Genomic DNA, 20,380 nt, shown 5'->3' on the forward strand with positions numbered 1-20,380 from the left:
TGAATCGTTAGAAGACAGAATCGCGATTCATATATGAATAGATTTTTAGGTGCACCTCTAGTTTTCTCTTCCTCTTCTCTAAAGCAGTGCAGCATGGCCTCGCCCACTTTGCTGCCTTTTCCTGAGGGCGGGGTTTATCTGGGTTTGTGACATCCCGAACCCGGGAAGTAACTCGTTGTAGTCCCTACCAGCCGTCTTTGTAGGCATTAAACTGCCAGAATTTTAAAAGGTGATATCTCCATTTGCATTGAACTTTCAACTTCGTAACTTTGCAGATATTGTTTATGCTCAAACAACAACATTACACACTAACTAACGTTAAAAAAGTGAAATCGCAATCAACCACTCCTTTAATCAGGGTAGAAGCCATATTGAATTTTACACGGTTGAAAATGAGGCTGTAAGAAACTGACTGTTACAACTGTATAAAGGTCATCGATCATATGATCACGTGTATGTTTTAAAACTAACAACTTTCAATTTGGATTTTTTTTCTACTGATTTTTTTTTTTTTATGGAAGATGTTTTGTCATCTAAACAACTGGCATATTGTAAAACAATACAATCCACTGAACACTGTACTTTCATCCCTCACGGTCTTGTTTTCATTCCTGTCAAAAATTAAACATGGCACTACACTGACTAAGGTCTATGGTTTTCTGTGTGAGTGCTGTTTAATCTGGTTGAGCACAATAAGGATCACATGACATTGGATTCTTTGTGATAGAACTGTTGTTCTAATGTTCATCTGAATGAAGAGAAGTCCTTGGATTCCTAAAATTTTTTACCTTACCTATTCTTTCCACAGCAACTGTAACTGTAATGTGGCTTTAGACTTTATCCACAAATCAGCATATTAGAATTCTTTCTGAAAGTTCATGTGATGCCATTACAGAAATAAAGTACATTTTAAAACTTGTTAAAATAGAAAATAATTATTTCAAATTGTAATAATATTTCACAGTAGTACTGTATTATTGTTTTTGGATCAAATAAATGCAGCCTTGGTAAACAAGATGGTTCTTTGTAAAAAAAAAAATTCGGACTAATTTTTAACATTTGAACGTTGACATGACCCTAATTTATTTATTTATGTTTTTTAAGGGATTTTCCAGCTTGTGAGGGATCTTCTTTATGTCTGTTTGAGCTACTGGTGTCTGAACCCTGTTATAATCCAGCTGTACTTCTGCAAACCATCCTTCACAAAGACTGCTTCCTGCTACAGATCATCATCTCATACTCATGTAAGACTCTGAAAGCCCTGACACACTTCTTGGACTGTACATGTACCCTTACCAAAGATTCCAGATGATATCTTTTTTTTTTTCTATTGCTCTAATGAAGCATGCTGCAAATTGGCGTAATATCAAAAAAATATAGTTTAGTTGGCTTGCCAAAATGTTGCTTCATCTCCACACGTGTTTGAAACTGATGTCATTTACAGAACAGAAGAGAGGCCTGCAATGAGAAAATACGAGGAAACGCTGTTTGAAGCACGTCAGCGCTTTCATTGGTTTCCACAAATGAATTTAGCACAATTTATTGGTGGAAAGACTGATTAGCTGTAAGGATGGCCCAGTGACCTTGCTGCTCTTAATAGCCTGCACCTGTTTTTAATGGGTCTTCTTTTCGCACGTCTCCTCTTATGCTCAATAGGCTGTTGTGTGCACTTGAGAACTGATCACAAGACGACAACATCGTTCGAGTCGCCCAACACCTGCGCAGAGGAACGAGTCCTTTCATTCTCGCAAAATACGCCATAGAAATGACTAATTGCTAGTCTAAAATTTGAAATTACACTCTGTTGAATTTGCTAACAAGTTAAATGCTAGCTGAGGTCTTGAGAGGCTCATCCCAATCAGACACATTTGATACTTCTGATTTTGCGAAGTAAGACAGATCCGCCTGGATTTAGCGTCTTTCGTCCTCAGGCGCGTCAGAGATGCATCCGGACTGTTGTGAGAATATCGTTTTACTCGCTCATCATCGCACTCATCACCCTCCTCATCATTTCTGAATCAATAGAGCTTAGTAATAAACACTCATGTGAGAGCAAAGTGAATGACCTTTAAAGATTTTCCTCTTTCTTCCTTCCACTCTGAAAAGTCTAACCTTTAAAGGCTGTTTTGTGCTTGCACATTAATTCACATTATGCCGGAGCTCATTAATAACCAAGCTCGGCTGAGAGCTTTGGTGTGGGAATCACGTCGCTGTAAATCAACACTGCCTGGCCGCAGCCTGGCTAATTAAGAAGAAACGCGGTGGCTTGGTTGTCTGCCGGTTAGAGAAAGCTCTTTTAAAGTTCCTCGCTCGAGTCACTGTCTCTCAGCACAGTTTGGGAGCATTTAGCGCTAAGCTGTGCTCTAAATAGGAGCTTGTTCGTGGAATTCTTTGAGGAACTGATTGCGATGTCTTGTTGCAATTAAGGGCCTCCAGTGGAAACTCATCTGTGAGGCCCGGTAGAAAATCAACAGGTGTGTTTGTTGGCAACACGTCAAGGTTGCGAAGGTTTGTTAGCGGAGGATTGAATTGGCTTGTGGAATCCCTTCCCTTGAGGAACACCAGCAGTTAATTTATCACGGTTCATCCGGTGGCTCTTAAATGGATGATTGCAAAGAGGCAGGTCATTAACCTGTCTGGCCCTTTACTGCCCCTTGTGGCTATTTATGTAAGTCCACCGTTTTGTTGCAAAAGTTTGTAGTTATTTTTATGCCTTTTTGTCTTCTAATGTATTGGAAACAGGGAATCAAATAATGAATTTGTGACATGATAAACCGTACTGGAACCTGCATTCCCATGAAATGAATCCATTTTACATTGAATTGTTTGAAATAGCATTTAAGTATTGTCAAGGCTATTTAAAAGTTAATATTGTAACATTTGTTATGATGTAATTATTTTAAATAGAATTATTACTAGGCACAAAACTTTTGTGATCTTATGTGATGTTCATTATGATAATTAATAGAATATTATTTGTTCTTTTTTTACTTATTCTTACTACAAATTTAATTAATTTGTACTTGTTAAAAATGAACTGTCCCTCATACATTAATATGAATTGTAACCGAAAAATATGAATGTCTTAATATTTATTAGAGAATGTAAGGAGTTTTTTTCTGAATATTGAGAGTTATTTTTGTATTTTAATGTGTATATATATTTTTAATAATTGTACTTTATCTCATGGTGTGATCAATTTTATAGCATATGTGAAAATAACAAATAATACTTTTTGAATTAGAAGGAGGAAAGGTTTTGGTATTACGCATGTTATAGTCTTTTGACTGTTCCTTAAAACCATATTTAATTTAAGTGTTTGAAACCAAAAAAGTTTGATGTTTTTGTTGTAAGCTGACAAAAAAAAAAAAAAAGTAAACTCTTACAGTGAAAATTTATGGTTTTACACAACCCCTATGGAAATGGTGGAGAATGGAAAATATTAGGGATGCACGATATATCGGCCACCATATCGGTATCGGCCCATATCGGCTCATTTTTTCTGTTATCGGTATCGGCCTGATAAGAAAATTTGGCCGATATCTTAAAGCCGATAAATAATGCATTATTTCCTTCAGAGACACTTCAGATGCGCGCTGTTCGTTTGCAGCCTTTTGTGCAATTGTACATTGTAATATTGTGTTTATTTGATGTATATCTGATTTATCTCATATAGAATGCGTTTGGTTAAGTTAAAAGAGCGCTTCAGTTTACCGGTGATCATCTTTAGCTCAGCACACGCAGCTCAAACAGCAGTGCACAACATTAATAACTATGATTGGGAATGTCGTGTATATAACATTCTAATGAGAACATTATCATAATAAAACGTTGTGAATTCTTTGGGTTTAGTTGCCATGTTTCAGCGCGTTGTTATGGGAAGAGCGCATCCACAACAGGATCACACATTCTGTATCGGCCAAAATTTTCATATCGGTGCATCCCTAGAAAATATTATTACTCTATTGCTAAAAAGAAATGTTTTTGCTCTGTGAACAATTAAAAATGCACTTTAATTCAAAACAAAACAAAACAAAACAAAAAGTCTTCAAAACTTTCCTTTTCCCCTTAATCCTCTCCTCCAACCACCTGTCATATAGAATCGATTTTTCACAATCAAATTCATTCCAGATGAAAAAAAAGAAACAGCTCTGATGTAAACCTATCTCTAGCGATTTGATAATTACAGTGAAATACAGAACAAGACACCAAACAATATCACAAAGTAAGTGAAATGGCATCTATACCAGTGTTCTCACACATGTACCCAAAATTTCCTTTTCCCTCTCCTCCAACCACCTGTCATATAGAATCGATTTTTCACAATCAAATTCATTCCAGATGAAAAAAAAGAAAAAAAGAAAATGTAAACCTATCTCTAGCGATTTGATAATTACAGTGAAATACAGAACAAGACACCAAACAATATCACAAAGTAAGTGAAATGGCATCTATACCAGTGTTCTCACACATGTACCCAAAAGAAAGCAGAGTAGATTCCCATCAGTCCTTCAGCAGCAGCAGAATTCAGGATCACTGTTAAGCAAAGCAGTGTTAGCTAACCGCACGCTCTACTACAGCAGGTAATTTAGGCCTGTCATTTCAAAACAGTCCAACATTTGTCAAAAAAGTGCAAACAGCAGGCTGCTTTCTATCGAAGATGCTCATTGAATGCTGCGTTGCATTCAATCGCCTATTCAAACGCCTGTCATCTCTAGGAAGTGAGACTGACAGGGGCTGAACCAAAGGCACAACCATCCTGCGTTCTCTACAACCCCACAGGCCTGACAACATTTGGACAAGGGCATTGAGTCACATCTTGTTGCTGCGGTCTCATCTTTCATGTGTTTGTCCAGACAGTCAATTGGCTTTTTTTGTTCAAAATAGACCTTTCACAATGTATTGATTTAGAAAAACATTTAGAAAACATACATTTCCTGTGCTAGGCTCAGATATCGTGCAATATGTAATAAGCTCAAACTTGTGTTTTATTTAGTTTGTTTTGTTTAGATATGCACTTTATATACCAATCATATTGTTAAGCCCTGTTAGGCTATTAGTAACATTTTGGTTATTATTATTTTTGATATCACTTAAAATAACGATGATGGTGTACTTTCAGGTCTCTGCGTGGACAGAGGAACAGAGGTGGCCCCTGATGCTCACACAGCAGCTGCAGAGTTTTTGGAAGCAGTTTTTTCCATCCTGTCCTCCCTCAACTCCATCCCCAGGGCTTTAACTCGGGCGCTAGAGGGCTACCTGGACCAGAGACACCTTTGGGAGCACTTTTACAACTTAGCAGGTGCAGCCATGCAAGGATTTTCCCATGCTCTGTCCTACATTTGTTTAGACTTCAAAAGGACACAATTTTAGTCAGATGTGGCCATTCAGTTGCAGTCCAGTTGGAAACCGCTACTAATTGCCTCAATATCAAATCTGACCAGCTGGAAGCCCATCATCAAATCAAAGCCATAATTAAACCTTCAGCTGTCTCTTTGATTGCTTATTTATTTACATTTCTGCCTTCTCCTTTTCCCTCTCTGTAAAAGCCACAGCATGAACATTTTTCGTTGTGTTAATAGTTACCGTATTGATTTTGCATACTGACATAGAAACTGCAATTATGACCTGACACCTTTTGATTCGGCTTTGATTCAGGGGGTTTAATTCCAAGCTGAAGCTCTCATGTCATGTTTTTGTGATTTATTACATGTGTGAGAGGTAATTATAGTTGCACAAATTAGACAAATGACAGAGGAGGGAGCAGGAGAGTGTGTGTTGTATGCTTATGTTAATGTGTATATATATTTTTAATAATTGTACTTTATCTCATGGTGTGATCAATTTTATAGCATATGTGAAAATAACAAATAATACTTTTTGAATTAGAAGGAGGAAAGGTTTTGGTATTACGCATGTTATAGTCTTTTGACTGTTCCTTAAAACCATATTTAATTTAAGTGTTTGAAACCAAAAAAGTTTGATGTTTTTGTTGTAAGCTGACAAAAAAAAAAAAAAAAAAAGAAACCTTTAAAAGTGAAAATTTATGGTTTTACACAACCCCTATGGAAATGGTGGAGAATGGAAAATATTATTACTCTATTGCTAAAAAGAAATGTTTTTGCTCTGTGAACAATTAAAAATGCACTTTAATTCAAAACAAAACAAAACAAAAAGTCTTCAAAACTTTCCTTTTCCCCTTAATCCTCTCCTCCAACCACCTGTCATATAGAATCGATTTTTCACAATCAAATTCATTCCAGATGAAAAAAAAGAAACAGCTCTGATGTAAACCTATCTCTAGCGATTTGATAATTACAGTGAAATACAGAACAAGACACCAAACAATATCACAAAGTAAGTGAAATGGCATCTATACCAGTGTTCTCACACATGTACCCAAAAGAAAGCAGAGTAGATTCCCATCAGTCCTTCAGCAGCAGCAGAATTCAGGATCACTGTTAAGCAAAGCAGTGTTAGCTAACCGCACGCTCTACTACAGCAGGTAATTTAGGCCTGTCATTTCAAAACAGTCCAACATTTGTCAAAAAAGTGCAAACAGCAGGCTGCTTTCTATCGAAGATGCTCATTGAATGCTGCGTTGCATTCAATCGCCTATTCAAACGCCTGTCATCTCTAGGAAGCGAGACTGACAGGGGCTGAACCAAAGGCACAACCATCCTGCGTTCTCTACAACCCCACAGGCCTGACAACATTTGGACAAGGGCATTGAGTCACATCTTGTTGCTGCGGTCTCATCTTTCATGTGTTTGTCCAGACAGTCAATTGGCTTTTTTTGTTCAAAATAGACCTTTCACAATGTATTGATTTAGAAAAACATTTAGAAAACATACATTTCCTGTGCTAGGCTCAGATATCGTGCAATATGTAATAAGCTCAAACTTGTGTTTTATTTAGTTTGTTTTGTTTAGATATGCACTTTATATACCAATCATATTGTTAAGCCCTGTTAGGCTATTAGTAACATTTTGGTTATTATTATTTTTGATATCACTTAAAATAACGATGATGGTGTACTTTCAGGTCTCTGCGTGGACAGAGGAACAGAGGTGGCCCCTGATGCTCACACAGCAGCTGCAGAGTTTTTGGAAGCAGTTTTTTCCATCCTGTCCTCCCTCAACTCCATCCCCAGGGCTTTAACTCGGGCGCTAGAGGGCTACCTGGACCAGAGACACCTTTGGGAGCACTTTTACAACTTAGCAGGTGCAGCCATGCAAGGATTTTCCCATGCTCTGTCCTACATTTGTTTAGACTTCAAAAGGACACAATTTTAGTCAGATGTGGCCATTCAGTTGCAGTCCAGTTGGAAACCGCTACTAATTGCCTCAATATCAAATCTGACCAGCTGGAAGCCCATCATCAAATCAAAGCCATAATTAAACCTTCAGCTGTCTCTTTGATTGCTTATTTATTTACATTTCTGCCTTCTCCTTTTCCCTCTCTGTAAAAGCCACAGCATGAACATTTTTCGTTGTGTTAATAGTTACCGTATTGATTTTGCATACTGACATAGAAACTGCAATTATGACCTGACACCTTTTGATTCGGCTTTGATTCAGGGGGTTTAATTCCAAGCTGAAGCTCTCATGTCATGTTTTTGTGATTTATTACATGTGAGAGAGGTAATTATAGTTGCACAAATTAGACAAATGACAGAGGAGGGAGCAGGAGAGTGTGTGTTGTATGCTGTTATTCTGATGTAAGGTGTTGTGTTTTCGGCTTAATTGACCATGTCCATTCTTCCCTAAAAATAATCTTATAAAGCTTGCTTAGCACCTTGATTGTGCCATTTAGCAGAGCTAATTGGGCTGGTCAGGAAAACGATCGGTATTAGAATTCTTTATTTGTTTGTTCTACTGGTACTTTTTGGCACTGTGGATGTTTAGGAATGTAACTCCCTTTAAACACACTTTTAAAATGCATTATTTTATTTCATTGTTTGCTAGCAATGTCCAAAAATGGAAATATATGCATCACAGGAATATTCAGGCATTTTGCTTTCCCTTGTTTCCCTGGAACTTAAGTCATTTCCATGACATAATGATAACGCAATGAGATATAATACTAATGAAAAAATTATATAAATCATTTTTAGACAAATTGAGTTATGTTTATATGACTCATTGGTTACACCATATCTGTGTCTGGGACAAGAGTAAAACGATACACTCTATACATAAAAGTCATTTAAATTGTTGCAAAAATCATGTCGATTTGATAAGTTTTAATGTATCAGTCATATAACAAAAAGTTGTACTGAAATCAATTAGCTTAAATAAATAAATGCACTATTGTTGGGAAAGAAAAATTGCAGATAGATGAAGAAATGATGAGTTCTGTCTCTCTTCTTCTTTGAGCTAATGTCCTGTGACCAAATATGTCATAATCTTAAAGATTTTTACACAGTAATGAATTTACAAAATAGGTCCAATATAATTATTAAATTCTGGTAATTTAGACTATTCTCTTTCTTCCAGACTCCAGTAAAGAGGAGCCGGTCTTGTTTAAATACATCAGGTCCATTGTTTGTGAATCCACTACCAAACTTTTGATTCACCTGGTCAGCATGATGCAGGCATATAAAGATCAGACTGGACCCATGGTTGGACAACACTTACCAGAAAATGTCCTAAGCAAAATTCCAAAAGAGTGGAACTACATTCCACAAGATCCCAAGTTTAATGAAACCAGCAAGAGTAAGTAAAGCTTTATTAACAGTAATATTAATTTATTTATAAAACATTTGTACCATTTTTTAACTGCATAAAACAACTGATGGAAACTGTGCCGTCTTATTTAAGGAAAAAAATAAAATCTAGCCAACCCTCATTGCTTCTCTCTCTTCTTATCAGACAACACGAATCTAGCTATCCAAGCCCTCTCTTTCATCTTCACCAACCTTCCGTCAACCATAGCCTCCCTTCCACTGCCTGTACGCTTCCTGTTCACTGTGGCAGAGAAGAGGCTTTCCCAGCATGCCAGACAGCTGAGGTCTACCGGCTTGCTCCTCTGGGTCATATTGGTCAGCCTCTGTCAGGATCTAGAAAATGGGGACGCCCTGGAGCTCTTATCTGGACAGCCCCTGGAGAGAGGGGCCAAGGATAGGCTGAGTCTGCTATCGGAATGTCTGCAGGTCAGTCTGGGCCAGCAGAAGGGTGTTCCCAAGCCTCTGGTCCATAAGGTGCTCCAGGGCCTGGAAGAGAAGAGGCCCAAATGGACCACCATGCAGCTGCAGAAGGCACGAAAGCTTTGCTGTGATAGGTGAGATTTCGAAAGAAGCCTGATGGAATATTTTCCCAATTTAAGCCCATAATAGCAAATTCATCATTAAGTTTATTCAGTATATGAAAGACATTTTAAAGCGTTTAACCATTTAACTAATCTATTAATGTCTACATTGTCTGCCAGGTGATATTTTGATGTCATTTTAAAGACTTAAATCTTACAATTCATTCATATTTTGAAATTAACTTCACCCTTTATCTTTTGGCAAAATAATTGTGTTGTTTTCTCTCTGTGTTCTTTTCCCCCCCCCTAGCCTGTAGCTAGTTGTTTCAAGCCTTTTGATACGTGTACATCAAAATGGGTTTGATGTCACCCATAGGATTTGAGTGCAGAACTCTGACTTGAACCAGTGAAGAACGTGTTGCAATCCTTGATTCATGTACTTTAAATCATCTTAGCAATATTAAATCATCTTAGCAGTATAATATGAGGCTTACTGATAATGACGAGCGTATAAGTCATTATCTTATGGCAGATAATGTGGACCTTAATTCAGTTTATTTTTTTTGTAATGCCATATGCCATGGATAATATAAAGTTGACTATACTTTTTTAATGTATAAACCTGTGATTCAGTATTTATTTTTTTAACACTACTTTTTCACTGAACTTTTCTCCAAACCCCAGTTTAAAAACCCCTGCCTTAAGTAATGATCCTGTACTAATAATTACTTCAAACGATTGATTTTTGAGCACTTTTGAAAAGTGACCTGTACTTAATGCTATTTTTCATTGTTGCCAAAAAAAACAACTTTCAAGTCATGTCCAGAACAAAAGCTCAGAGTTAATTACCCTTATTGAAAATGATTTAGCATCATAACAGAGCTGGGGAAAAAAATAAATAAAACTTTTAGTGTTCCGAGAAACGCTGCTCCCAGTGACAGGAAAACAAAAAAAGAGTGAGGGCAAAAAAAAAAAAAAAGGAGATAGCAAAAAGGAAGAGTGATTATGTATCGCCTGTCTTAGACAGTCAGTGGAACCATTACTATTCATTAAAATAACCTTCACTTTCAGGCACTGCCTCCGGTGTAAACAATCAACGTACAGTGTGTCGGAGGAAAGCGGGTTCTCTGAAACCCCCCCCCACCCCGGCTTGTCAACACACACACAAATGCATACACACACACACCTCCCTCATCTCTTGTCTTTGCAAAGTAATTTGTAGAGGAGAAGATGATTGTTCTCCATCACGGTGACCCTGGCAGGCTTTGACGGCATGCATGCACAGATGAAGATGAATGCAGTGGATTCCGTGGGCGGAGGGGGTGTTCTGCTTCTTTCGGGGCACATTGGTCCTAATGACGTGATTGATAGCTTGTCCCAGATCCGACGGGCCTCTCATTAATCAAGCCACTGACTGGATCCAATCATTTGCTTCACCTGCACACTGATGGACAGGGAAGGATACAGGCACAGGTGCTGACACCCCGCTCACCGACTGGGCTGCCCAGGGCCTCGCCGCTTTTCTCTGTGTCATTGAAGCTAAAGGCTTGCCTGACAGGCGACACTTTCCTTGTCACTTTGTGATTGAAAAATAAAAAAAGGAAGGAAGAAGGAATGGGGGAAACAATGACGGTGGGGGGGGGTGTATTAGATGGGAAGTGTGGTGAGGGTGATGAGGCATGCTGGATAGAGAGGAAGGGCACGGGCATGAGTGCATTGAGGGGACCTTAAGGTTACGGCGAGAGGCACTGTGGTTCTAACTGTTGATCTGTCCTTCCTTTCACTCTCTTTACTACGTTTTTTTCTTTCTTCATTTTGAAGGAGGAAATCATGTTACTAAACTGTTTTGCCACAACTGGCAACATGCAGGCATTTTCGCGCACGTGCAAATTTTTGTGCGAAATGTGTAAGAGCAAACACAACAATTCCTGCTTCAGCTCAATGTTGTCGAAAATTGGCAACAGCTACTGTTATTTTGATATTTGATCACATAGCCAAAGGTCACAAAAGCTACAGTAAATGCCAATTGTTGGGTTGTGAATAAAAACACTTTTAATTTGCTAAAGACTTATGCTATCCGTGAAGAAATAAAACATTAATTAATTCATTCATAATCTTGCATGCTTTTTGTTGCTAGCAGTCAGCATAAAATATTAAGGTAGGCTATATATTTTGTGAAATATTGTTTAAGTGATATGGTATCTTTATTCTACCCACCACCAGAGTAGTATTAGATGTATAAACCTTAACATAAACAAAAATTATGCAAATACATTTTAAAGGGGTCATATGATGCTGCTAAAAAGAACATTATTTTGTGTATTTGGTGTAATGAAATGTGTTTATGTGGTTTAAGGTTAAAAAAACACATTATCTTCCACATACTGTACATTATTGTTTCTCCTCTATGCCCCGCCTTTCTGAAACGCGTTGATTTTTACAAAGCTCATCGTTCTGAAAAGCGAGGTGTGCTCTGATTGGCCAGCTATCCAGTGCGTTGTGACTGGCCGAATACCTCAAGCGTGAGATGGAAATGTTACGCCCCTTACCATATTGTGATGCCCTGTCCGGCCGGAGCGACGAGACAAAAACATTAAAACCCATTATAAACGAGGCATTTGTTGCATCCAGTGGGGACATAATTACGGATTATAATGACTTATACTGTCTTTCTACGCGTTTGCGTTGCATCTCGCCGCGTAAACATAAAACCATGTCTGCATTTGTGATCGTCTTTTGGAAGGCCAAACAAAGTAGTTTCGCTTTCACAATGAAACAGCCTCACACACCGCGGCCTTGAGTGAGTGGAGGCCGGAGGCCTAGAATGAGCTGCGGCCTAGAGTATGCGGAGGCCAGCTTGAGTGAGCGGAGGCCAGTGGGCTTGAGAATGGCGCGGCCGGCGGATTTGACGAAGGAGCGTTCGGCGGACTTGCGGCAACCACATGTGACGACCCCGGGCTGGACTCCGCTTTGTCCACGGTGAAAGCCGATCCGGTGATCGAAAGCGCAAAGTTGATGTATTTCCTCAGCAACCAGCACGGATCAGCTCTAGGCATGACGAAGCGGATATCGTCCTCTTTTGGAAGGCCAAACAAAGTAGTTTCGCTTTCACAACGAAACACGCCTTCACGACATGGCGGTGGCAGCAACAACAAAACTACAGCGAGAATAAAAGATATGCCTTCTTTCTTTATGTGAAAATTTGGGTGGCATTATGCAAATCTTCCCACATCGTGACGTAGACATGTGGGGGCGTGTTAGAACGAGCCATTTTAGGTAGGCGTGGTTGACTTAACTTTTATAAAGAATATCTCTTTGGATTTGAGACTTTAGTCTTTGCAACTTTACAGATCTTCTTTATGCACCAAGAGCTTGTAACACTCCAAAGAGAAAGGAAAAATTGAAATTGCATCATATGACCCCTTTAAGAGTATTTTTAAATGAATTTTTATTATTATCATTCGTAGTAGTAGTATTTTTACCAATTTAAAAACGATTTACTATATATATATATTAATTAAAACCGCCCAATAAAATGAACTGGGAACTCGCAGTTAGCATGTAAAACTGCCTTTAGAAGTATTTAAATTGAGTAATATGATAACTATTTTGCATTTATTTCATGTTAAACCCCCTCTCTTTTATGTGTTCCTCCATTAGTGTGTTTGAGCGTGTGGAAAGCGGCCCGGCGCAGGATAGAGGTGGGCCCGCGGAACTGACTGAGCATAAAATAAGGCAGTTGCTGCTGGAGCTGTGCCATAGAGCAGGTGGCAGCCAGTACCTCCGGCAAATCCATCACAGCATCCAGCTCAATGAGGTAGCGAATTGCTGTTTTTCACCAAGCAATTAGGTGGCTGTTAGCCTGAGGCAGACAGTGTGACCTGAAGCTGGGGGGGAACACCTGTGCAGAGCTGCTGCACGGAGACACAACTGCATCCAGACGCTGCTGCGAGGCCTCTCGTAACAGCCTTGACCTGATTGAAAAAGCAATATCTTAAACAACAGAGATAATAAAAATTAAAGGGAACGGTTCACAAATTAGTCAAAGTCTTTCTCCACACTTACACTACACTTTTTTTTGCCCCTTGCTCTACTTAACAATAAGAACACATCTTGGGAAATTAGTGCAACTCTCACTTAAGTCTAATCTTGAGGACAATTCTTTGTGTCATATCTATACATATCTTTGTCCTCTTCCAATGTCCTGTTTTCAAATCCTATTCCTAGATAGACTGATTAATTTCTACCATTGTCGGCCAATTACTTGGGGAATAGAGAGAAAAGAAATGGCCATTATGTCCAAAATTGGGTATGTAATAATTGTTGAAATGTACTAATTTGTCCAGTGGTGTGTTTAAGAAGTCTGTAGAGACTCACTATTAATTTGACCACTTTAATAATGTTTTAGTTTTGCTTAATGCAGTCTAATAATAAGACTTGAACAGGTTCCTGTTAATTTTTTTTACACTGGAATGGATGTTTATGAGCCTTGTATTGTGTTTTTGTGTGTGTAGGGTTTTCTGAGGTCCGTCTTAACGCCGCATGCAGAGACACATCCACTTCCGGACTCTCCATTGGGACCTGTCATATTCTCCTCTGAAGCGAGCAGCCAAAACCAGTGTAAAACCCAGTTCAACCCCCTCACAGAGTGCAATTCTATCGGCCATAACAAGTTCGATCAGGTTAGTCCTTTGTTATTTTCTCAGCCTTCAACTTGAAGTGCCATGAGTGCTCCCAAATACTTGTCGTTCACGTAACTTTTATTTAAAGCAGCCGTGAACTACTTCTCTACTCTTTCACGGTCGAGCGAGTGTAACTTTCCGTCAAGGCCACCAGGCAAGGTGAATATAAGAGAGAGACTGAGAGACTTTAAACTGCTTCTCTAGGATGAACTCGACAATTCTCCATAGGTCGCTCTGTCCCTAAGCTATATTTTAGTGTGAAGGGAAGACACAAAGAAAAACATTAAAAAAGGTTAACCAAAAGAGCAGAGAATTTGAAAACACTTGAAAGGTGAACTCTTCGAGTGTGATGTGGCTTTGAACAAAGGGTGGAAAAAAAGCATCCCTTGCGTGTTGAAGACGGTGTAGGTTGAAGGTTTAATTACAAGAGCCATGGTCCTCTTTTGGCTTTCTCTTAAAGGTAGGATAAAGTTTTCTCTGCTCATGTCAGGAGACTTTTTGCTACGCCTTTGAAGCCGGAAAGTCTGCAACCTTCTTTTTTAAGGGGAACTTTTCCATTCATTATCTTATTTGGCTCAGAGTTTTGCGTCGGTTAAAATGCAAGTTCTTTTCCCGTCGTTAGGCACTAGCTGCCGTGCTCTTAATCCCTTTTGTTTTCTCCTTATCGCTCGCGCTCGCATTGCTTTGCATAAAACACCTTATTAAGGGGATGATTAAAAAGCCTCCTCGCCTTCAGGTGGCTGCGCTGTTTGTCAAATCAAATGGAGGCAGAAAAAAAACAAATGCCGATCCATCAATCAGCCGGTCGGAGAATAGGAGGGGTTGGCACGCTTCTGTCCTTTTGTCAATAAAAAAAAACTCAGCTTCAAGTTAAGAGTGACGTTCTGGCTATCAAAGCAATCGGATTTAATTTGGCTCCCCAACAAAGGGACGGTCCACTCGTGGGTGAGGGAAACCTTGGGCGGCACGCGAGAAGAATAGCGACTCCTCTAGCGAAATTGATTTATCTTTTTATAAATGATGGTACATCCCTCCCCAAATGGATTTCTAAATTAATTCCTGTCTTATTGGAATAAAAACCTTCTTGTGCAGACATGATAGATAGATCGCGTTGGGGCGGCCTTGTTCGGGACCCCCTCCTCCTTGGTTAGTCCAGCCCAGCTGGAGCAGTAATTTACTGATCATATTAACTCTGATTAATAACGAACAATACTCGCTGCTCATTTATCAACAGGCTGCTATGGGTGAGAGGGAGTGGGATTGGGCCCAACTGCTGCCAGCCTATCAGAGCATGAGTCAGGTGACCTTCACGACGTTGCTCGCTAACAGGTAATGGCTGCTGCTCTCGTTCGCACACAGTCGCCCCCTCCTTTCGCTTACACACTGTTGAAGTGCTGCCTGTCATGTCCCACCGTGTACCTCCGTAATGAATGTGAATATGTGAATATGTAGAGAGGATAGAGGGATCCTGTGACCGTTTGAATGTTCACACTTATCTGTGTGTGTCAGCTTCTAAAGGCATTTTGGTTTGGCTGCATATGCCTCATCTGACCCGTGTTTGTGAATTTTTACGTAGAGATGTTGCTATCTCTACGTGAGTTCTTGGTTTCCTTCAGTATTTTAATTCCCAGCATGCAGCATCCCTTTTTCTCAAAGTTTGGTGAAGAAAGTGCTTTTCCACTGAGAGCTTGCTAAAGAAGCACAGCTCCATCATAGTGTTGAGAGAGAGAGAGAGAAAAAAAAGGAAAGCGTATCTGAGCTCACTGTGCGGAGAAAATGAAGTGTCTGCGTTTTTAGAACTGAGTGAACTGAAATCACAATCTGACATGTGTCAAACTGAAATTGTAGTTGGTTTCTTTTTCAGGAAAGAGTGGAAGAGTGTGTCTATATTTATGTCCTATGCCTGGTCAACATTTCTTTTAAGATTTTCGCTGTTTTAATGACATTTAGCTTTTTTGCAGTATGCTATAAATAAATACACAAAAAATAACTCTTTGGCTGAACATGATGAAATCATGGACAGTGGTTCCGTGTCTAATTTTAGTTGAATTTACTCAGTTTGCCTTAGTTCATTCTACAAGAAATATTTGAGTAGAGATAACATGTTTCCCTCATGTGGAACCACTGTCCATACAAGTTCAGCCAATGTGTTATAATAACATATTAGCAAGTAAAATATAACTTTTCTTTACACATATGATGTTGGCAGTTTAAGGATGGTACTATGTACATCCCTAGCACTCCCATTGGAGTTGCTTTCCTCAACCCATACAAACGCTCCACACTCCAAAAACAATAACAGAAAGTCTTTTAAAATGCTAACATAATAGAATATTAGACATTAACAAGTCTCTGTTTTCTCACTTTATTTCAAAATTTTCTCTCCCTATATCCAGCCCTGTGCAAAGCAGGATGGGAAGTGTAAAACTTATTTTGAGCTACTCGATTGAAACATGTTCTTTCGAAATGAAAACACTTGAGTTAAACCAAAAAGTAACCATTTCAAGTCAGTTTAACGTGATCCAGTCATGTTTGAAGGAGGAACCTGATACAATGGTGTTAAATCAAAATGAATTGTTTAAATAAACAGTATCTTTTTTTTTATTTCAGTGAATGGTTCTGTGATATGACAAGTTTATTTTTAAAATTACAATTATTTCATGTAGGTCATAAAAATTATATATTAAGCATAATTACTGCAAATAGGCATACTAATCAAAGAATAATAATACATTTTTTAAGTTTAGTTTAGTTTTAATTAAATTATAGCATGCATAATGCAGTGCTTAAAATCTAGTGTCAAAAAGCTGTTACCAAATATTTTTGTATGAATAAAAAAGGTAATTGGATTGAATTGGAGAACTTTTGATAGGGATTTGTCTCATCTGGGTATCAGTGCCTACCCATGTTCCAGATTGTGTAGTTTCTACATGGAAGTGCAGCAGGTCAGTAGAACATGGACCTATTTCTGCGTACCTGGTAAATCACCTTCCCAGTCCAACTTGGAGAGCATCCAGATGTTAGTGTTTCCTTCACAGTGGGGTGGAACCTTTGAGAGCATCTTTCTATGTTCAGTATATCAATGATGGAGCACCTGCCCTCGAGGCCGAGCAGAGGTTCAGAAGAGGGCTGAAGGACAGAAGGTGAAGCTAGAAGGTGCTTTGGAAACTTAAGAGAGTCGTACAGTAGACTTTGTTTGTGCAAATGGGGTCCATACACCTTTATTAGGTTACATGTCACTTAATCTATTTTTAGGTCCAGTTGACATAGGTACGGGTTGGTCTCTAATTAGAATTTGCTTCATATAAAAACAAGAGAACTCTTTCATGTCCTTATTCAGATAGCTGTTTGTTTGTGCAATAACGTGGGTTATCTATGAATGACCATGACTGAGTAAATTTAATGGAAAACCTGTTCAGACAGAGGTGAATTAAAAAAGAAAAAAAATGGTAGAAACAAGAACGAGGGAGAGAGGAAATAGTTGTAACGCAAGGTCTAATGTATGGGGAAAAAATCAGTAATAGGTCATGTACTGAATGTTAAGACACTAGAGATGCTCTCTGGAGACTGAGGATGTATGTAGGTCTTCTATATGCAGAAACTATGCAATCTATTCAATAGGGTGAGGGCTCTGAGGTCTTAACATATTAATCTCTCCAACTTCTCTTTTTTTTCAGTAGTTGTTTTAATGGTGTGAGGTTATAGGTTATGAGAGGAATAGTTTGTCCAAAAAATAAATTTAGCTATGATTTACTCCTGATCTTGTTATTATAAACCCAAATGCTGTTCTTTTGAACTTTCATCAAATAATCCTGAAAAAAAGAATTTCATGGTTTCCATAAAAAATATTAAGCGGCACAACTGTTTTCAACATTGATAATGAAATATTTCTTAAGCACCAAATCAGCATATTAGAATGATTTCTGAAAGATCATGTGACACTGAAGACTGGAATAATGACCGCTGAAAATTCAGCTAAATTGTAATAATATTTCCCAGTATTTTTTTATTTTTGATCAAAGCTATGCAGACTGGGTAAGCATAAGATACTTATTAAAAAAAGTAGTTTGTATATTTACAGATCTAAATGCCATAAATGAATCATACAAGTTGCAAATATGTCTATCTTCTGCAACTTTTTGAAATCATATGACTTTGATGAACAAACAGGAATTTATGTCATTGCTTACTAAGAAACTTTACCCCCTGACTGTGGCTTTTGAATTCAACATCAGTGATTAATGACTTACATTTTCCTCAAATAAAGCATATGCTGTGGACTATAGTGCATATGGAGTATTTTTATTATTTATTTTTATTTAAAATTATTTGTTTATTGCTTATTGCTCTCTCTCTCTCTCTCTCTCTCTCTCTCTCTCTCTCTCTCTCTCTCTCTCTCTCTCTATGTATTTAGAGCTTGAACTAAAATAAACTAAATAAATAATTTTGACTGACATGCATAATGGCAGAATTAAAATTTTTGAGTGAATATCCATTTAAACATGATTTGAGCATTCAAGTAAACATTATTTAAACATATTTCTGTGGCTCTGTGAGGAGTACATTCATCTGGTTACGTATGAATGAGACGTGCACCAGAATGTGGTCTCAACTCCTTCTCGCCGATTCTCTCTCTCAGAGTGTGTGAGAGAGAGGGAGAAGATTTACACAGTTGTGGGTGTCCTTTATTGTCACCTGTCATTTGGCTGTCTGTGCCAGCAGTGTCATAAATCATTCTCAAATGGAGCTTTTCAGCAGAAAGTGACTGATTAATGTTCCTGTTCTTCCTCAGACTAGCACCTGACACCCAGAGAGACAGCAACAGCAAACTTCTAGTCATGACCCACACAAACTTTTTTGCCAGAGTTGTGGTGCTTGGTGACAGAAAGGCTTTAAAATAACACAGAGGTTCAACAATCTGTTACCATTCACATTCAGATTTGCCGCCTTTGTTGAAAAAAACTTACATTACTGTATAGTATACTTATGCTGTGTTCCAGATATGGGATATATATCTGGCTTTCTACCTTGTAGCGTTCTGTAATGTATGTTTTGTAATGTAAGATGATGTACAATTAGTGTATCTTTTACTTTTTGCACAATCTTTTTTTAATGCTTTTGAAAGATCTCTCTTATGTTAACCAAAGCTGAATTTATTTGATCAAAAATACAGTAAAAACTGTAGTTTAGATTTTTTTTTTTATTACAATTTAAAATAACTTTTTTTCTATTTACATTTTAAAATGCTATTTATTCCTGGTGGAAAGGACTACAGTCTTTAATGTCACATGATTCTTCAGAAATCATTCTAACATGTTGATTTGGTGCTCAAGAAACATTAAACATTAACTTATTATTATAAAATCATATTTTTTTTAATGGTAGTGTACTTCCTTTTTTCAAGTGCCACAGCGAGAGTTTGAGTATAAAGTGAGAAGTGGTAATCTTTCATAAGTGAGCTCTAAGGTTAAACATTTTCCTCTAATGGATTTTCTTTTAATATATTGTGCTTTAGTTTGACACCGTTCTAGTTTCCGCATTGTAAGATGGATGGATGGGTCTGTAAAAATCACTAGATGTGGCTTTCAGAGTTGCAAAATACCACAGGACACACTTAACAAGCACCTTCTGAACAATTATAATGCTCTTGGTTACGGCTAAAACTGTTCGCCCTGTCACAAACAATGCTAAAATATGTCTTCTATGTTCTCTTCTGTGCTATTGTGTGTTGTATTGAAAGACATGAATTTTGACTGTGTAGTACATTGGCTAGGTCAACTTTTACAGCCTCGCACTGTCATGCCTCTATCATCCGGAAACAATAGTGAGTGGAGAAGTATCTGTTGAGAGAGATGGCAGTTGATGCGGGAAGTGGAGTGCTTTAAATTGCGGTGATAGGCATCGCCGTTCACATTGGGCAAATGCCATCTGTTCCCAATGATGGCCATATGGTTAGCTTTCTTTCCCAGGGTATAAAATACAAACAAATGTGTCAGAATGCAAGGGCTTTTTCCACAGGCGCGCAGCGATTCGGCTAGAGGCAGCATCGCAATGTGCGGGGAAGTAAATGCTATCGCCACCTTTGTGTTATGAGTTTGTTATTGATGCTTTTTTGGGTGAGGGAATCTGTCATGGCCGAGAAATAGAATATTTTCAATGTGTTACTGGAAAGCAAACACTTTCTTTGTCAACCCATCACTGTAGTGACTTTTTTTTATAGGGGTTTATATATGTATAGTATATAGTTTATATATTATTAACTATAAACATGTGAAACATGTGCCAAATCGGTTGTGCGGATCACTCCACTATGGCGTCCCCTGATAAAAAGGGAGCAAGCCGAAGGAAGAGAGAGATAGTTTATATATTATTAAGAATAAGTATTTAAGTTTCACAAACAAGTCCTCTCCATCATGTTCTCTGACTGACTGACTGACTGTGGGAAATCG

The 20,380-nt window shown here is 38.3% G+C and overlaps 1 protein-coding gene across 1 annotated transcript in view; it reads left to right on the top strand.

The window, feature by feature from the left end:
- LOC107587549 (uncharacterized protein KIAA0825-like) overlaps positions 1-18,832 on the top strand; it is a 76,289-nt gene extending 57,457 nt beyond the window's left edge. Inside the window, exons 13-20 of the mRNA XM_016275363.1 lie at positions 1,105-1,244; positions 5,123-5,302; positions 8,499-8,717; positions 8,874-9,282; positions 12,910-13,066; positions 13,764-13,931; positions 15,166-15,260; positions 18,724-18,832. Coding sequence (XP_016130849.1) covers positions 1,105-1,244; positions 5,123-5,302; positions 8,499-8,717; positions 8,874-9,282; positions 12,910-13,066; positions 13,764-13,931; positions 15,166-15,260; positions 18,724-18,832 — 1,477 coding nt within the window. The remainder of the gene's footprint in view (positions 1-1,104; positions 1,245-5,122; positions 5,303-8,498; positions 8,718-8,873; positions 9,283-12,909; positions 13,067-13,763; positions 13,932-15,165; positions 15,261-18,723) is intronic.
- The last annotated feature ends 1,548 nt before the right edge of the window (positions 18,833-20,380 follow it).

This window comes from Sinocyclocheilus grahami, unplaced genomic scaffold (assembly GCF_001515645.1).
Source record: "Sinocyclocheilus grahami isolate Dianchi unplaced genomic scaffold, SAMN03320097.WGS_v1.1 scaffold93.1, whole genome shotgun sequence".
Taxonomy (NCBI): Eukaryota; Metazoa; Chordata; class Actinopteri; order Cypriniformes; family Cyprinidae; genus Sinocyclocheilus; species Sinocyclocheilus grahami.